Here is a 20,526-nt window from a genome sequence, read left to right as displayed (position 1 = left end):
TGAGATAAAGTACCTACGCTGTTCTATCCCTGATCTCAGTCTGAGATTCAATTTGATGTCCAAAATCGACCTGGTAGCTAAAGTCTACTAGACCAGGATTTCAAAAAGTCCAGTTTAAGGTCAAGCTCCATTACAAATATCTTACGTGCTGCTCTTTCGTCTCAAGCAGTGGGAAGAAGTAATGATGATGATTTATTAAGAGAAATATAAATGATTTCTGATATAGATAACAGAAGTAATACGTTTCTTTCTGAAATCAGCTTTGCTGTTTAGGTTGTTTCTCCTTAGGGTATTAACTATCTCTCACTATATATTTGGGCTGTGCTTACCACAACAGGTATCTGATTTAAACTAAAGCGCTTGGACGCTAAGTGCTATTTATCACTTATCAGCATTAATTCAACTAATTCCAGCAGAAGTAATAAACCTTGTTGTGAATGCTTGGCGCACTGCTAGATGCTTTCTAGCACTGTTCCTTAGTGGTTCACAAGGAATCTTCCAAGTGAAATTCAAAAGCAAAAAGGAGAAAAATAAACTCAAGTCCTTAAGTTTTAGGATTTCAGCTTTTCTTTAGCTAGTAAAGATCCATGCTGCACAGTATGGCAAAGAATAGCTGGATTTCAAAAGCATTTCAGCTCCTGGCATTTGTGAACCACCATGCCGATAAACAATTCGTCCGTCACTTGTCTTTTTAATTTCGCTAGTCCATCTGTTCAGCAGGCTCATCAGGCAACAGTTCAGAGTGAACCCAATGCCCCGACCTGGGACCATTTCAGGTCTCAAGCTATGCATGATAAAACATTAACCAGATCACTCACTCCTTATTTCCAATACATGCAGTTCAAGGCCGCAAATAAACGACTCCTACCTCATTCTTCAGCTCCAGTTTTATATTACAACTTTTCACAAAAGCACAATGTTACCTTACCTGGTCGTGGTACAGGCTGTGCTGCTGGAGTTTGCGTTTTTCGGGCAGAAGCACCTTCCTTTTGAAAGGGAGAACAGGTAACGTTAACAGCTGGTAACGTCTTACCTAACGTCTTGTCAGGTAAACGTATTTTTAAATGAATACAAAGCTACAGAGGATATCACGAAAACGAAGGCAATATCTTTCCATAAAAGAAGAGAAAGAAAACAGTTAATACTTTATTCTTTTTAATGTTTTAAACAGTCCCTGTTTTAGGCTTGTAGGAAGAGAGATAACGTGATAAGTCTTTATAGGTTTAAATTTTGAGCATCATATGCCAATCAGCATTTTTATTTTTTGCCCTGTATTCAGAGAAACTTTTTTTTTTCTCTTTAATATATACTGTTGCTTCATTTTAGCTACAATTACTTGGAACCAAAGGTTAATAGGTAAATATAAGCACGTGGCTATATAAATTTCAAAACAAGATCAATTTATGCTCTGGATGGAAAACCAGGAACAAGAAATTGCAATGCATTCCTGTCTTGCAGAGTTTTAGTGCCCAGAAATAGCACTCATGATAATTGGTTCTGCTCATGCCTTATCCAATTACCCTAATGTAACAAACAAAAGACCTCTACTACTATTTATTCGGGTTAACTCTGCAGTCACCACACTATTTAAGAGAAAAGTGACGTCAAACATGTCTGGTTCCAAAGCAACGTTAAATTCCTGCAAAAACAAATTCTGTTCTCAAATATTTCTGTGAAGCCTACTGAACATGAAGTATATTACTGACAATGTAAAAAAATAAATGAAATCTTCAGTTACTTCAATTTGCAAGGGTGACATAAAACCTTGGAACGTGAAACCAAACATATATTTGACCTGAAAATTACTTAAACACTATGTGCACTGTAACTTATGTACAACTGAGATATACTCAGAAAGGTCAGAGAAAAACTGTTTGAAAGGACCTCAATAAAGTGTTATCACGTTTCCATGCTCATCTATAAGTAACAGCATGTTCTGCAATTCAAAATAAAACCTGATGAGCAGGGGACTGCGTGCAAGGAGCCTCAAGTTCCATGATTTAAATAACACTTAAAGAAACTGCTTGCAAGTTTCCACCATGAAAATTAAAGCTCGATCGTTATCTCAAAAACTGGGCAGCACAAACAGAAGATCACTTGTCAAGTCCACAGAAAACAGGAATTTACTCAAAATCTCTCCCCTTAGCTTCAGTCAAAAGACACGCAGTTAGTTACAACAGGCTGGTGTTGGCATTTGGTACAGTCAGCAACTTCTGTAACTTTTAAAATCAGTACCTTCCCACTAACCTTCAGAGTACGGATTTAACCCCGCATTATAGGAAACAGATTAGTCCTGACTTCTGCAGTACTCTGTTTTCTGATGGTTAAAATACCAACATCTAGGCTAGCCACCTGAGTCAGAAACCGTTATTTCAAGACTTCTTTTTAAAACCTCTGAGAAAAGGTATTTTTGTCACTGGTCTTTCACAGTAATTTCATAGATAGAGGATGATAAAAATCAAAATACCACACTCGAAAGGAAGAGCAGCTGGCCAAGCTTGCAGCAGCAAAGGCTGACCAGCTTTGAGAGAAGCCTTGCAACTGAGAAACAGCAGCTACTTGAAACATCATCTTTCTTTTGGCCAAGAAAGCCACTACCATGCCTACGACCTCCTTTCTATTTGTAAGCCCAATTTCTGCAAATCAGTTCAGGATGGGGCTATGATTCTTAGTTTTGTAAATCACAGCCTCAGACTGATAATTTCACGGATGAACCCCAGCTCATGACTGCAGGTATTCCGGCGTTTTAGCAGAGAACCTGATCAATTGTCACGTATTGAAGCCAAAACCTCATGAAGGCTCCTTCATTTGCAACCGATTTACAACATCTTTCCTCTCTTTATAATAGTCAATGACTTCATGACCACCTCCTGCCACCTAAACACTGGTGGCAACATAGCAAGAGTAGCTCTCTCCAATATTTCAAACCCAGCTTTTTAAAATGGCTTGTAATGAGAAAAGTATGCCATTAAGACAAGGAACACACAAAAGTACAAAGCAGTGATGGTTGATATGCTTGATGCGATGGCAAGACACACTAGGTAGAGAGTAAAATCTGAGTTTTTTTTGTTTTTTTTTTTGTTTTTTTGTAAGAAAGTCATCAGTAGGATAACGTTGCTAACATTTCACACTGTCCTGAAAACAAAAGATGCTGATTTTAAATACAAAATAAATGTTCTTGAAAAGCATTCAGATAAAGGTATACGTTTTCCTATGACAAGTCGCTAATATTTACGATACGCATTCTGTTTACACACCAAGCATAACCGCAGATTGGTATATAATACTACGATTTCTCTCAGAAGAATAAAGAAATAAAGTTGATTGAGTTGGCTCATTCAATCAAACAAGGTAAGTACTGCTGTTAATTTATGGTGTGTTAGCTATTCTGGGGCAACTGCTTATTTGCACACAATAACTCCTGGTAAATACAGTAGCTTATTTCTCAACGTTCGGGCAAGAAGATATTTCAGATTTTCTAATGGAACTTTTAATGTGAAAGTTGTTCTTAAATAACCAGCATACTGCAGATTCAGACTCCAACTTGTCTTAGAGTAGCTTTTGTTTGTGCAGCTGTACCCTAAGCATCAGAAGGAGCAGAAATCACTGTTTAGCTATTTAAAGAACATTCATTTTCTCAAAGTTTCTAAACACTTAACAGTTTTGCTCAGAGATGACATACCTAATTCTTATGCATAAGTTGTTCTAGACTGTTAAGGAGCATATTATGAATATTCATAAATTCAAACTAATTTAGTAACAAAACCATGTAATTTGAAAAATACAAATCTTCTTTAAGAAGGCCACTTAACACAGCATTTTAATCAAAAACATGTTGCTTAGTTTAGTTCTGCTAATTTACCATATGAGTTATATATAGTTAACTCATGATTTACATTTAATATATGAGCACTTAATCATTCAAATGGAACAAGCTGACATGGAACAAAATCAGGAAAACAGATACTGAAAGCTTAATACTTGCCCAGATTTCACTGAATCATTCTCAGATGCAACAGTACATATACACCAGACCAGCAGGTGTTTACAAAACACCTGCTTAATAACTGCTTTCATTTTAGTGCATGTCTCCTGCTAAGTGCTGTCCCACCTAAACACCTAAAAACATTGGGTTCACAAATCAGTGTAGGGGCATTAACAGAAAACGGGTTAGTACACGTGAAGAATTCCAGATTCCCATGCACAGTCAGCCATACAGTGGGAAAACCCCACACCCTGAAGGATAACGGACTTCTACTACTATGGCGTGCCCTCGTAATTAAGCTTCTAGGATGTTCCATCTTTCCCTTGTTTCTTCATAGTTTCATCACAGTTCTTCATCTTTGTCTTAAAACCTCAGAAACTACCATGCGCTCTGGTTTGTTTAGTCAGAGAGTGCACTGTCTTTACAATACATTTGAGAAGCTCCAAGTCTATTGTTAAAAGTCCCTTGAATTTGCACATCTTTTGTAGAGAGTTTACTAAACACCCTCACTTGCCTTTTATACGAACGTTCATTTTCATTTACCCACCTCCGCATTATATGGACAAGCTGCAAGATATTATCAAGAGGCAAATTACTTAGGGCAGATTCTTACCATACTTGTCTGTCCTCTAATACACTGTATCCTCAATCTGTTATAATGTGAAAAATTCAATGACTTAAAAAAAATCAATTTCTTGGAATGGTTAAGTCTGAGACATTGTAACTTTCCACACATTAAAAATTTATCTGGCAAGCTTACATTTTTTGGTAATCTATAGTTGTATTTAATTCAAATTGTTAATTTTTTTAATAGCACTTAAAGCATTCTGCAGTGTTTGTGGACCTCTAATAATGAAAAAAAAAACCAAACAAAAAAACCCATCCCAGTAATTTCTGTTAATTCATACAATCAGTAATTACCACTATTAATCTCATTTCGGGACACAACTAAAGGGTATCTAGCATTTTTCTGAAGTCTATAAGAGCATTAACATCCACAGTTCAATTTTTCTCACTCATTCCACACTGGAATCAGAAAGTGCCTTAACATAAATCATACTACATTTTAGGAAAAGAATCCACATATTTTACACATAATCCTCATGTTTTACATTGGCAGAATTTTTCCTGGAGGCACCTTTCACATACACCCAAGTTAGTTTACTCTCTTGAAACACAAGCGAAAAAACAGCAGCTAATGAAAGTTTCTCATTGTTACTTTGCAAGTTACAAATTATGGAAGGAAGGACAAAAAAAAAAAAAAACTGTCAAAAATTGCAGACTATTTCCTTGCACTATTCCATCTGGTTTCTATGTAGAGATCCACAAAGCTTGCAATATTTTGACCCTTAAAAAAATTTTAGGTTCAGGGGATAGAGTTGACAATTTGATGCCATCTTGTGGCTTTTCTAATTTAGCAAATTTAATTTCTATTTTATTCCTTCATAACTTTTAAAGTAATACAAGAGCTTTATCCAAAAATCTAAAAATTATTAGGTATCTCACATGCATCTACACAGAAATACCACAAATAAAAAGGAACAGTTGATTCCGGAAGAAGCATTAGCAACTGCTCGCACGTAAAATGTAAAGCAGGTTTCAGTATCCTCCCTGAACGAAGACTGATGATTCAACCAAAGTCTGTCCTATTCATAAAAATGAACATAGTAAAACTACCACACTTAGATCTCAAGTGAGAAAGAAATTGCATATGGGTAGTAAGCTTGTAAAATGCATGCTTAAGAAGAACAACCTTCAATTTGCCTATTCAGTTTAGGAGGATGTAAAAACTCATTTAGTTACCCGCAACAATACTATCATTCCTTGAATGATGTAAACTACCCAAGCATTGAACATGCTGGTAAAGCTAGTGCAAAGAACAGCAATGACATCTAGAACAACTGCGCAATTGAAAATAATATTTTTTTTCTTTTTTAAAAGAAATCAAATCTCGTATATATAAATTACAGTATCACCAAAAGTGAAAACAACGAGATGACATGAAAAACAGGTACAGAGCTGACATCTGGTCTGGATGTCCTACTTTAAGCCCGACAGAAACATTTATCTATGGCACCTGAATAGCTTGGATTCTAAAAACATAGGGCTTTGTTCTAAACATTTAAAGTGCTTAAAAGCTTTGAGAAGAATCATCCAAAGCACCACCACAATGCAAGAGAGTTGCTCTGACTCTGCAGGCATCCTAACAGTTCTCAGGCTTCTATTCATATCAAGAAAAGTTTAAGAATATTTTAAGTTTAAATAATGTTTCACACCATCATTTGATTTACACATGAAATTGGTATAGCTTATTTGCATACTCCTATGCACAAAAATTTGCATAAGCAGTCCCCCAAGACAGATGTTTAAATATTAAATTGCATGCTTTTACTGCCTTTCTAAATTTAAATTATGCCATAAAACAAAATAGAATTTGATAACAGGATCTTAACTACTGTGCAAGAACTGCCAGTATCACAGTAATTTTAACTTCCATTGCTTGTAATATTAATAAAAAGGTCACCTCTATTTACCTTGTGTCAACTTCCTTATATTTTAAAAAATAGAGGGGGGAATTTAAGTAGAACTAAACCTGTTTTTATAGAATGAATTTAAATAGGGGGAAAACTTATCATCGTTTATCGAAAGCTTTAGATACCAACTGCCAAAGAAAAGTAACACGAGTGTTTCATCATCTCCTCCTTCAACAGCTAAACATCTAGCATGACCTAAGATAAAATGGGTCAGTAAAAACTGTACACGTTTCAAAATAAAAAACTACTTATACTGAAGATTATAACCAACTATAACTTGAAGAGTACTTTGAAGAAAAGTAAATTAAAAAAATAATAATTTGAAGAAAATGGAAAATCACCACTATTCAAATTCAGTTGCAAGACAGAAAACTGCAGGCTCATCTTCTTAACCGCCTTGCCTGTCCTGCCTTCTCAAAAGGCAAGTGTCATAGGTGAGGCTACACTTTCAAAGTACTATTAAAGTTAGTACATATAACCTGCAAAATGACAAAAAGTTCTTGGCCATGCTTGTTGGAAAGAGTTAATGAAAGCAACAATTACTGAGATGCCAAGAGATTAAAACTTAAAGCATAACCTCACAGTTAAGATTTCAAAATGTTCTTCATCAGTCTTCAGTGAAGTGTGCAAGAATTCCTCCCATCTTTATCCTTGCACAAAAGATCAGCGCAGTGAAGACCTTCCTCTTGAAGTTACTTCAATCAAATAATTTCAACTTAAACTGCTGGTATCAGTATACCAATTTCAAGCAGAAGAGGAAGGCTGATGACAAAAGCCAGAGTAAACACTTAAGCATTTTTATTTTCTTTGCGATAAACTGTTTTCATCAAGTTTGGAGAAGCAGCTCATAACCATGAGAAGAGAACTTTTGACTTGGTGTTTTTTGAATCAGACCAAGGCCTACCTATAGTGTACCTACCTAACTTTATTTAAAGGATTCATTCCCTTGAAGAGGGTGAAAAGATGGAAGTAGATATCACTAAAACTATATTTTTCACCTAGAATTCTTTTTCTTTGGGTTAATGATCTGAGCAGGCCTTAAGAATATTACTTGGCGATAAGCTTTTTGACCAACTCAGAGTTTGAGAACAAAAGGATTGTTTTATCTTTGTCGAGTCAGGTGCAAAGCTGCATAATGCTACTGATGTTTTTTATACTATAATCACAACATGTCATATCAGTTCAACAGAACTAGGGCACGCATAAATGTGAATTTACTACAAATCTGCTAATGTTTCAAAGTCTCTAAGTTTCAACTTCACACATTCCTCTATCTCTAGTTCCAAGACCACCAGCAGCTGCAAGTATTAGCCAGACACTCTATATAGAGTGTGTTTTCACCAAACACATCACACCATGTGGGACATTCACAATTTGCTGGCATAATAGCACTGCTACCATGTGAACATTAAACATATGCAGAAAAAGCATTGTTATTTTTGCATGCTGATCATACTTCAGAAATGGTATTTAAGAGAATAGTTATATGTACATTAAAGTGAATGTTGCTCAGTAGGAGCTATAGCAAGTTCCCACATATATCTGCATTCAGTGTGCAGTAACTTTGCACAAGACAAGACATGAAGGACTTCAAAAAGATTACTTTGTAACTTCTAGAAAGACTTGTGAAACGCTTTGTGTGAGAAGAACATTTCTAAAAGCCTTGCAAATGCCTAAATAAATACAACTAGACCCTTAGCGCATGTGAAAATTTTTCCAAAAAATCCAAACAATTGATCAATTCTATGTGGTGTTACTCAAAGTCTCAATGCAACTCAGCGATAACGCTCTCGCCCCAGATTCCCCGCTGTGATGCAGCATTCTGCTCCTAAAACAGTGCTAGGCCACAGTCATAGAAATGAGACACAGGAAGGTATTAAAAACCTTAATTTTTTTTCCTGATTGCTTTTCCAATAAACTATCCAGGGCCACTTTTTCCAAGATACACTTTGTCCTGGTATGGTCTTCTCCTGTTTATTCACTGAAAGGAATTGGAGTTTTAATACTATTCTTCTACACCTTAGCAGCTTTAGCAATCCCCAGCTAACACTGATTTTAACCTACATTATGGTTAGATATTACATTATGCTACAAGCAACGTAATTATCATGGGTGGTCATGGTCAGAGAGATGGAGGTAATTTTCCAAGTAATCCCCTTGGGAGCCTTTAAAAATCAGGAGAAAATCCTGAATTAGTATTCCTAGAGAGGCCGCTGCACAAAGCAAACAGGGGAGCGATGAGCTCCTGGGTGGGTTTTTTGGCTGTTAGAATAGCTGCTGAGCTCAGAACCAACATGAACCTTTTTCAGGATCAAGAGCTTTAGCTGTGGCTATAGTTAAGTTGTGATAAACATGCCAAGAGATGAGACACCTTGTATTATAATCATCCTACCATCATCCAACAGACGAAACCTCTTCCGCGTGCAAAGGGCTGTTCTAAACAGTCATGGGCCAGAAACAAGAGAGAGGCTAGAAAAACTTCCTAATTGCAGGTCGTCTTGCCGCTCAGGGCTTCCTCCTTCAAGAATAACAGCTGAACTACTACGCAAGTGCAGTTAGCGTCAGGCACCGCGCAGGTAAGCACAGGACTCCGAATGGTGCAGCCTGCAGAAGAAAGAGGGGTCTGCTCTGGGGCGCTCCCCAACGTGTCCCATGGCCAGCGTCACCTCTGATGCTGTGGGGTTGCAGCAGCCTAGTGGCGCACCCTCCAACCACCCCATGGCTGCTGAGCAAACCAAGGCTGCAAAGGGCAAGTGCCACCTGCTGGAGATCATGCGACCCCGCAGACTTGCACCCCAGGCGTTCGGCCTCTGGCGAATTCTGCTGCCAGGTGACCTGCCGGTGAATGCGCACAGGAGTCCAACCCTGGTGCAAGAGTCCAACCCTGGTGCAAGAGCAGCTCAAACTGGTGAGAGTCGGGCCTGGGGTTATCTGTTGACATGCGCACTGCTACCGACTGAGCTCACACAACTGCTGTGCAGCCCTGGGCTGACATTGTTTGATTGGATAATGAGCTAAGCCCGGAAGCAAAGGAAAGAGAAAAGAAAGTAAGCCACATAACAGTGGGGCTGAGTCCTCACCCAGAGGTTAGGTGGCCTGTGGACCCAACAACCCACCCAACAGCAGGGACATGCCTGGGAGGACATGAATCATCCCGGCACGGCTTGAGCATGGTGAGAACAACCTGGGGAAAACTATACTGGAGGGGTGACCCGTAGGGATAAGGCAAGGGCACGAGTGGTCACTGTACCGTGCACCTGTGGTTTGGCTGTAGAGCTCCGATACATATACGTTGCTTTTTTTTTTTTTGTCCTAGCTTCACTAAACTTCTAGCTTTGTTATACTTGTAATTTGCAGATGTGTAGAGCCTCTGATCTCTAATAAGCTCTTGCACTTGACAAATGATGATCTTTCAAGTTCAGCATGACTAATCCCAGAATCTGGAAGAATCCCAGATGCCCCTCTATTGGCATGTCACAGCTATTAAAAGTAGCCTTTTTTCTTTTTAAACCACACAAGTTGATAATCTTGTGCCCTATTACAACTGAAACAGGCTGCTAGAAACACTTCGGTATAGATCAATCAAGTAATGCTGGTAATGAAATTTATGTTACCTCAAAATTTCTTCAAAATTCCTTTCATACTACTTTACTGGGGCAGTTGCACATTAAGATCCTACAGCAGAGAGTCCTGTTGGAAATCCACTTGCTGCACAGCTTACAGGAAAGTTAAGTGATTGTAATTGCACATATAGGAAACAAAAAAGTCATACAGGAAGGAAAGAGATTTTTGTCCAGTATGAAAGCCTGGTGAGTTTTGGACTTGCATATGCTACAGTTCACACACTGTTAAATGCTCCAAATTGGGAACACTGAACATTAACCAGTTTTTAACCTAGTCACAAGGAAATCAGAACACTATCTCCAGGCATTTGTACTGTCCCACCTGTGTCTGTTGACAGGCTCATTTTCAACTGTAGTATTTAAAAAAAAAAAAAAAAAAAGAAAGAAAACTCAAACTGAAGAATAAAAATCAACCAAAGAAACATCAAATTCACAATAAACAACATTTTGTCCAGTTCTTCAGATCTTTCTGTTTTAATTCAAGGCATTTAAAAATTAGAAAGGAAAAGATACATACACGGTGTAAAATAGGTTGTGGTTTTTTGTTTTTTTTTTTTTTTTAAGTTTTGGGGAGATTTATGTTCCTTTAATCACTGGGGTTAAATGTGCTTTATCATAATGGCAGCAAAAGCCATCCCTTTCACAAAGCAAGAAAGCCAATTCAGTCGTTTCCCCACTTTTTCAAATGCTTAATTTAAACCTTACATATACATTTTGTACAGTCAGGAAAGCCTATGTAAAAACTGTCTGCCAAGCACTATATACAATCACAGCATTATTCACAGTTAAAAATGCATGTAAACAGCAACACAAGCTTTACAAAAACTTTAGCAACAAACTTTTTCAAAGGCTTTTGGAAAAAAAAAAAACACCTTTCACTGTTAGGAAGAACACACTCACTTAAGTTACTATTAGAGTAGATTCTGCTCCTCATCTCCTTTCCTCACATTCAACCACCTACTGCTCCTCATCGACCAATTCAGTCTCTTCAGGGTACCTGACCTAGGCATGATTGTTATCACTATGAAGCTTAGAAATCTAGCCCATAATAATCTGCCCCAAATAGGCAAAGTCATTGGTTATTTTGTGAAAAAACTTTTATTTCACAAAAAACCCTGAATCAGAGAAGTCAACTATTTTCAACAGAAACAAAACACCTTACGCCCTCAATGTACACGCTTACTGCGCAGGGCCATATAAACAAGCATTATTTTGAAAACCATTATGACCTGAGCTGACATTTGGCTGCAATGTTAATTGTTAATATCTGTCCCTACATCTCTAATTAAAATATAAGCCACAAAACAGAAATTCTTCTGTTTGGCTTCACAAAGACAAAAACAGGAAGAAGAATCACACGCACTACTCCAAATTTTGCAATTATCTAACTGTAGTAGCTGCTGCAAGCTAAAATGCTATAGATCATATATAATAAACACAATATGAATACCCTTACAAATTTAAATGGTATGTTCTTCTTCAGTTATTAAGAATAAATTAAGGACTTAGAATTACCAAAATAACACAGGAATACAAACAATACATCTACATTCAACTCTTCAAGATTACCAACAACGCTGATGCATTATATGAAGCACTTTGACGAACGGATGGATACAGGGCTAAAAATCATGCAAGTAGTGTAAAGTAACAGTTCTTAATTTTTTTTTTTTTGGTTTGCTTGTGTCTTGGCAAATCTACAAGACTAAACGTGAGGAATTAATGGGTGACAGAGATGCAACCACCATCCTATGCTATATTGCATTTAATGGAAATCGTACTTCCACCTGTGATCAAAAACTCAGTGGAGGCCATTTTAGAAACTAGAATGAGGAATTGCGTGGTGATTTCATACACTCGTAGGAAATAAAACAACAGCTTTCAGCAGGTTTACTTTTGACAAAGATGCATCTACTTTTGGATCAAAAATATTTACTCTTAGATTTTAACTGAAATACTGAACTTCAGGAGTTGCAAAGCCTCCAATTTCCTTTTCATTGGAAAGTTTCATTGTAGAACTCTCATTCCAGAATTCAATGTTTTAATTAAAATATGGTTTCGTTCACAATTATGAAAGAACACTCAAATTAGAACACATTTTAAAAGATTTTCCCATTCAGTGCAACAGGTTAACTCCACAGGTCTTGAGGTTTCCCTCCCTAGGTACAGATATCACCACTAAAATGTTAAAAAAAAAAAAAAAAAATCGTGTACGTATCACTACTGCGCAACACCAAATTGCACTACTGAACATTTCAGCAGAAAGCCAGGAAACATCCTGAACCCCAAATCCTGCATTTTCTAGATTTCTAAGTCTTTGTAACTCCTGAACAGATTCCAGAACATATTGTTAAAAAAATCCCTCCAACACTACAAACTAAAAACTTCAGTTTTATACCAAAAGAACAAATAAGCAGTGCACTGTTCAACTTTTTAATCTTTAAATTTAATTGTACTGTGTTCTAAAAGCCTAACTCTCTACAAAAAGTTATACAACCTTTTAACGTATACTTTGGATCTAGAATACAGCTATTTTACTTTAACAAAAGGAACTCACATACGTGAATCTAGTAACAGAAGCCTCATACAAGGAAGTTACTTAGAACATAAAAGTATTTCAGTTTTATGCACCACAGATTAAGTTTAACAGAAACGGCAGAAGACTAATTATCATGTTGCCATCACAGCGTTGATGCTCGCCGCTCGTGTGCTTCTTGACTAATGTTCAGGTTGAAAGAGTTGTTGAAAGAAATTTTTGAATTCAGCATGCATGCGAGAGAATTAGTTTATTATTGCTACAATATTATACAGCAAATAGATTATTTGCTAGACTACTATTCATATTTGTATTCTGAGTTAACATATCGTTCATACCACCTTGCTATGGAATATAAAAGCTGATGATTTTATATGACAGCATCAAAAATTAACTGCAACCATAATAAATTAAGAAATATATGAAAACACAGGAAGGATTCTGGCCATATCACACAAGAGGAATTTTTCCATTTGGCCTTCAGCTACTTTCAGCTTCCTTTGGCATTATATCTAAATTCCCCATTATTCTTCTCTCCTTAGTAGTGAGGATTAAATTAAGCCCTTCTCAAAGCATTAAGATGACAGCATTCAACTTTTATTTTTCATTTTATATACGATCCTTATGCTAGATAGTCTATCTCTAAGCTTCTGTCTACGCATTATAAGATGCTGTTTGTAATATGACTGTTCTTTGAAGAGCACAGCTTTATTTTTTGTAGAGCAAAAATGCAGTCTTCTTAAATGAAGGTCAACTGACAAGGTCTCATTCCTACAGTCTGGGGCCATTCTGCTCAAAGATGGAGATGGGATAAGAGCTATACAAAACCTTTGCAAATTTTTAGGATCTTCCTATTATGCTATGGCTTTTATACAGTGTTCCTCCATCACTGCAGAGAAAATAAACCCCTGACTACAGGAACAGACTCAAAAGCATATTTTAAAACAGGTTCTAGTAGTTCTTAAATGGCCCTACTCTCTCTCTCTCTCTCTCTCTATACATACACACACGTACACGTCTGTATGCATACATAAATAATATGTATACACACACACATAATTCATCTTACTTTTAAGCAGTAATTTCCCTCTGTGAATCACCTTCTAGCATGACAAAGTGTGCTAGTCAGCAAGAGACACAGGTGAGGTTCAGTGCAACTCTTACTTCTGCTACTCACGTTTAGCAAATACCAGTGGTCCATAACGCTCCTGTGGATTTCACAGTGTATCTGAAGGAAACTGGCCTTAAGCACCAAGCCCTCTTCAGCTCGCCTGTAGCCCTGACATCTGTCCTGTTACTTCAAATAGTTGTTTCATCTTTGAAAAGCCTAGTGTCAGCGATAAAAAGTAAACGAGATCTTTTCTACAGTGGTCTGTTGCAAAATAAGATCCCCCCTCATTTGAAAACTCTGAGCACTTAGGTGGCAGGAAATAAAAAGGACTAAGGTACCGAGAGCAGACAGCATTTTGGAAGAGAGTAAGGCTTTCAATGCCAAGAATGATCTTGCTGAGAAAAAAACAAAAATGTAACAAGACTCCTCTGTTATGACACCCTGGAACTTTCTGTACATGTTTTGGAGAGCTTCACCCACCATTGAGCATTCAATTTCTCAGAGACTCGTCCGCTCACTTCCTCATTTGACTCTGGTGTTGCTCTACTTTCACAAGAAAAACACCAAAGCACAATAGCAGTATCGCTTTTTGAGAACGGACAGCACAGAAATTCCACATGTGGTTCAAAAAGCGGGTGATAAGGATAGAAACCTCATACATTTCTTTTCAGTCCTCTGCTCTTAAAAATTAAGACATTTTGGAAAAATAAACAAACAAAAACATCCAGCACTATGCAGGACCCAATGCCAGAATACATTTTTCTTCCTTATTTCTACGTCATCATATTCTTTTACATATGCATACGTGTATTCTGAAGAAACAAAAATACCTTTTTCTTCTCAAACATAAGTTTGTCACTGACCGTTTTTAATAAGACTGGTGGCTAGTTTGAAGGGGAAAAAAAATATCTGAAAATGAGGTAAAAATAATGACAAGGCACTACCATTCTAAAAGCTGTTCAAAAAAAAAAAAAGGAAACAAAACAAACCTCAAAAGAAACAAAACTCCAGCCTTTTATTGCAGTTGGCTTTCAATCAAGTGTGATCAGATATTGTAGGTAGCAGATTTTCCGTTCTATAGCACAGAAGTGGCTTAGATTTAGCAATTTCATTAGCTCAGGGTAGCTTTATAGGAACAGAACTAGCTTACTTCCCAGGCCAGCAGAAACAGCTCAGCCACACAGCGTGGAGCTACTATTTATAAATCTTGCAAACATCTCATGTATGCTGCACCATTGTTTCAAGAACAAGCAAGCAATGCTGCACAGAGTCATCAGCGCTTATTAGCTCCAAGCCCACGGGACCTGAACCGACTCCACCAGACCATTCGGAGGCGGCTGATGCAGCTATTCCCCAAAGGTCCAGCTTCCCTGAGGCTTATTACACCGTGTGCATTATCACGTGAACACACAGATCCGATTTTAATCTGGCACTGGTCCCAACCAACCTGCCAGCACGAGAAGTACAGAGACACAAGGGGCCTGCCCTAACCCTCCCCCTTGTGTCCAGCAGCTCCCCTATTACTGTCCCTTCCCCCCTGCCCACCTCAGATAAGGAAAAGGTGAGCAAAAGGTCCTCCTTCTCCCTAGGTAAGCCCAGAGTAAAAGTACAGATGAGGTGCATACTTGAAGCGCTGTGTAGGATCAACTGTGAAAAGGCTGAAGTGGCAGAAAGGATTTTTTCCACAGTGAAGAGACCTTTTAATACGAGGTGACCTAGATTCTCAAAGGCAGGAATTCCCTTTACCCCAATTATTGCATCCATGCCTTTTTTCCATGTAAAATTCTTTAAGGAGGAGGAGTGTTTATTCCTTAGCTTGCTTGCTTACAGCTGCAACAGAAGTAACACACCACTGTTACGCTTCTTACTGATATTAATAAAATCACAGATCTTTTTAGGTTTGGCAAAATAAGAAACTCCAAAGAAAACAGTAAGATGCAGGTTCAATAGCTTGAGAGGAAAAAAAGGCAGACTCAATCTCCCAAAAGCTATTTCTATTCTCCTGCAATTGTAAGCTATAATACTTGAACATGGGTAAAACACAAAAGTCTATTAACCAAAAAATACAAGACAGTGTTAGTTGAAGTCTGAATGCTCAGTTATGCAAATCTTTCGGAGCAGAAGATTTAAAAGAATCTGCAATGTGCAATCCATCATCCAAGGTCATGAGATTTGCGGGGCTTTTAAGAGGATGACAGATTTTTCTTTTTTTTTTTTTTCTTTCTTTCTTCCTTTTTTTTTTTTTTTTTTTTTTTTAAAAGATGACAGATGCTCCCTATAAATTTACCCTACTTTGTAAGACAGATCAGTGATAGAAAGCTCTGCAGATGCTAATTAAAAGTTATTAGAAGACAGGCACAGAATCTCTACTTTTAGGCCAAGTTTTACGAACTGAACATTTTTATATTAAATACAAGCAGCAATGTTTTTTCCTGCTACATATACACGTCCCTACAGAAACCATTAATGATTCCGAGTATCACATCTCGAGACAGACAAGATGCAAGGGAGCTGTGTCCGTTACTACTACTTCCCTTAGAAACCACTAAACTGCAGACAATAACAAACTAGAATCTAACACCGAAACGCACGTTAGGCTGGCAGGAAGGATTCAAATTCTCCAGGCCTGAACCAATATTCTCTGCCAATTAACACAACACAAACTGAGCTCTAAGGATTTCCTCTAAGTCATGTATTTGAGGACTACAGGAGTCCTGGTGACTATGATTCTATATTCGTAATTTATATGAAAAAAACCTTCAGGATCCCAGAAGTAAACTGGAATTCCACACTAGCAGGCAGATCCCAGAGGGAATTATGAACACAGTTATTCAGACAAAAAGCACGATTACCATAGCATTCAATTTCCATTTCCTCAGAAGTCTCTAAATGGATGCTATCATTTAAGTTTCACGTGAATTGCAAAAGTGGAAAGAAAAAGTCTGGACAGGATTGGCAACCAAGGGTACAGGATGTCATTTTTATAGGACTGACTTCAATTCTTGGTTTGTCAGGAACATATACACATGAACGCTTACTTCCAAGAGATTTTTGCCACAAGAACAGAAGCCACTTTGAAATAACAGGGAATCTGTTCAATGAATTTAAGTACAGCACGTGATAAACAGGTGTCAGGACCTATTAAAATCAGCAGTTCATTAATACACACTGACTAGAAGCCACTTCCAGTTGAGGAAGTCATTAACACGGAACAACATTAAGTAAAAACAGACACACTAACCTGAGTGGCGAAGCTGAAGTGAGTCTGTCATACTAGGTGCTATGCTGGCCGTTTGGAGTAATTTTAGTTCCCCCAACTTATCAAAGGGGCAGGCAACTGCTCTGAAAAAAGGGACTTACTTTCCACGTGAAGACCCAGCTTTTTGTGTTGTAGGCGAACAAACGCTGCTTACGTTTGTAACGGGGCTAGAACCCCTCAGAACACCGCAGGGAGGATCCTTCCGGATTTTGTTGTTTTTCCTAGTTCAAGCATCTGAGCTAAGAAAAGGTGGTGTGTGCATTCAAGACATTTACCAAACCATCGTGGTTTCTGCAGTAACCCTTGTACGTCCCACCAAATTAGCTGTAAATGAGGCTACCTACAGGATGGAGCTGGAGGAAGCGACGTGCTAAAGCTACAGAGGAAGTGTGCCAGGCAGAAGGAGTCAAAGCCAGTCTTGACCCCAGGACACACGGCAATCTAACAGCTCTGAGAGCCCAGCTGCTCAGCTTAACATCACTTAACATTAGTTATCTCTGTCTCTAGTTATCTCTAGATATCTCTAGTTATCTCTATCTCTGTATTTCAACTTAATACACAAAACCAATGAACTTTCGAGGCTGACAAAACGCTTCCACATTCACTTTTACAACCCATATACGTAGGGAAAACGTATTTTAGCGAGAAGATGAGCAACGAGAACTGGTAACCCCTTCCACAGGCTCCGAGCATCTACGCAGCTCATCCTGCCATCCAAGATAGAGAGCAGGGCAGGACGCCTGCGTCCATGCAGTGAGTTTGATGGGCCAAACATCTTGAAATCATTGGGAGGGCAGTGCTGGATTGTCTCAATAAGCCAGAAGAAAGCCTAAAGGGAAAAGGTCTCTCTGGACCCGTTCTGGGAAGGGTTTGGGCACACAGAAGGGGGGGGGGGGTAGGCAGGGAGCTGGGAGGCTGCTGCAGCTGAAACAATCTATTTGCCTCCTTAGGTGTAAGGAGAGGTGACTGATTAGCTCCCATAGGATGCCATCTGCTTAGTTCCTCTTCACCCAGTTCACTTATTTTGGTATTCTAATGCTAACATATAGATAGCATGAGCAGAAGGTTTCAACCGTGACCCAGGGAGGAAAGTAGGTATTTGTGACACAAGGTGCTTTCTGTGAGAATTCTGATTAAAAACTTCGTGAATTTTTTTTAGTAGGGATATCAAGATTTCTAGTTTTAAAAGTGAATTATACCTTTTCCAGTTTTAAAGAAGGTTCAATAGGTAGTATCAGCTCTTCCCCAAAGCCTCAGTTTTTGTAAAAATCTCAATTTTCATTTCAAAATTCTCATGTTGGGGAAGGCAGGAAGGGGGCAGGGCTAGCTTATCATATAGTGCAGGCAGGTGGAAGGAGAAAAAACCAAGGTACGGGGAAACAGAAGTTTACTTTCACTGTTCTTTAAACTGCCTCAAAATGTGTGGTACTTCTGCTGGTCGGCCTTCTCTCCCCTGCTGTGCTGAATCAAAGCTTCATAAAGTCGCAGTTCTTTTTATAACGCAAAATGAATGCTTGTGACGGGCAAACATTACTACCGGCACTGGCTTGTCAGTTCATCAGGGAGAACCGCAAGACCAAAAATACTGTACAACACAAATGAAATTATGTTGTCCATCCCCTAGAAAAAATCTGCATTCAACACTTAAGATTGGCAATAACTGGATGCAAAGCCTGGGGGAAAAGACATGAAAATTCAGAATATGGAGAGGACAAGACGTGATAGAGAGAGAAAACAACACATTACTGAGGAAAGAAACGTGCCGGGACAGTAGTTCAACATGCAACATTTGCATATAATACAAAATGAGAAAAGAAATAAAGTAGCTGCAAGCAACTTTACTATGGCCTTTCATCGCAGGCTGTAATGTTTTTAACGGGATTCTGAAGCGCTCCAAACCTGAGTTCTTCACATCAAGCTGTGGCAGGAGAACGGATTGAATTACTGTTTGGATACTTCAAAAGTTAATTTATTTAATTAATAAAAAAATTCAAGCATTCAGAATTATGAGACATGCCCTCAAAATGTTTCAAAGATTTGCCTGCACAGTGATACAAGGCAGATGGAATAAGAAGCACCTTCCTGACTTGAAGAGATAAGATCGTCCTGTCTGTTCTCTCTTTCACAGCTCCGCAAAACTAGAGGATGTGCTTACATTCTTCATGGGCTGACAATGCAATTATAAACTACTCATCAGGGAACATAAAAATATGCATTTTTACAATTACAGAAAACCTTTTCCAGTATTCTCACCATTTCAGGTTGATCTACAGGAACTTTGGTGTATTTCTGTTTTAGTTTTAAGAAACTCAAACATTAATGGAGTCACTGTACCTTTATAGCTTGGATATGATTAAAATTTAGTGCAAAATCTTGACCATTTATAAAAAATGCAGCAAGTGTAAGATAGGCTTCACAAGTAACTAAGCAGCAATGAAAATCTGCTAAAGAAAATAAGGCAGGCAATACTGACACTTGTGGTCATTTCTAGATTGCCATTTTTCATTCACTTACAGATATGCTCGTGATAGTTAAGAAAAAGCGTTGTGATCACAAAACAGCCAAGCAAAGTTACAAAAACTCTGCAAGTCTCTTTTCTACTCTAGATGAAATATTGGAGAGGTGTTCTTTTTGAAGCAAAGAGAAAACCATCACTGGACATAGACAATAGTAACTCTTAACGCAAAGTTAAAACCAAGTATATTTATGACACTCTGTATGAATGTGTAATTTTCAGAAGGAAAAGAATAATTCTTAGAAGTAAAAATAAGTAACACTGTAAAATCATTTCAGAAACTTCTTTTATCTTTGAGAAGTGTCATTCCATGAAAGTTGTCAGAACAGACCTCTACTTAACCATCCTTAGGGCCTAATTTATCTTAAAACCAATTGCGCATGATTCTGCTGATGTTCAGACAATTACACATAGGAAGGTTTTTCTGAAGAACTTTCAGAACTACGGTCCTGTGTTTTGCATGCACACATAGTTCAAAGTTGTCACGTGCACACATGTATCTTTTCCGACTCTTTGCATCTGCTGCTGGCTTGGCAGATCTCAGCGAGCAGTCAGGCTTTCACTGGCCATGGGAACTTAACTGTGGTCCTTTCACACAAGCGGCACGTCTTCACGTCACTGTAATTCCCTCTTACTCTTAATAGATGGCAGTATTTCAAACACCAGCATCACAGCTTCTAATTTAAGATGTAACCATAGTAACATTACAGAACATACTACTCCTTGGATCAAGGAAAAGCAATCCACTGAGCCTTCACAGTAAGAGTTAGCCAAAATAAAGCTCATTCCAACCTATGACCGCAGCAAGATTACCCAAACCTTCAGGTCATATTTCTAGAGCAAAGCAAGCTCTGCCTTCCTGAAAAATCTAGGACTGTACAGGACAGTATAAAAGTGCTATAAAAGAAAAAGGGATTTCTTCACGAAACTTTGACTCCCTAAAGCTGCATCAGTTAAATACAA

General features: G+C 38.1%; 1 protein-coding gene across 1 annotated transcript in view; it reads right to left on the bottom strand.

Annotated features, from left to right (window-relative positions):
* The window catches only part of CDC73 (cell division cycle 73), a 103,485-nt gene that overhangs the window by 14,699 nt on the left and 68,260 nt on the right, over positions 1–20,526 (bottom strand). The window contains exon 11 of the mRNA XM_068952082.1: positions 929–986. Within this exon, the coding sequence (XP_068808183.1) occupies positions 929–986 (58 nt within the window). The remainder of the gene's footprint in view (positions 1–928; positions 987–20,526) is intronic.

This window comes from Struthio camelus, chromosome 8 (genome assembly GCF_040807025.1).
Source record: "Struthio camelus isolate bStrCam1 chromosome 8, bStrCam1.hap1, whole genome shotgun sequence".
Taxonomy (NCBI): domain Eukaryota; kingdom Metazoa; phylum Chordata; class Aves; order Struthioniformes; family Struthionidae; genus Struthio; species Struthio camelus.
This window is presented reverse-complemented; position numbering and strand designations above follow the sequence as displayed.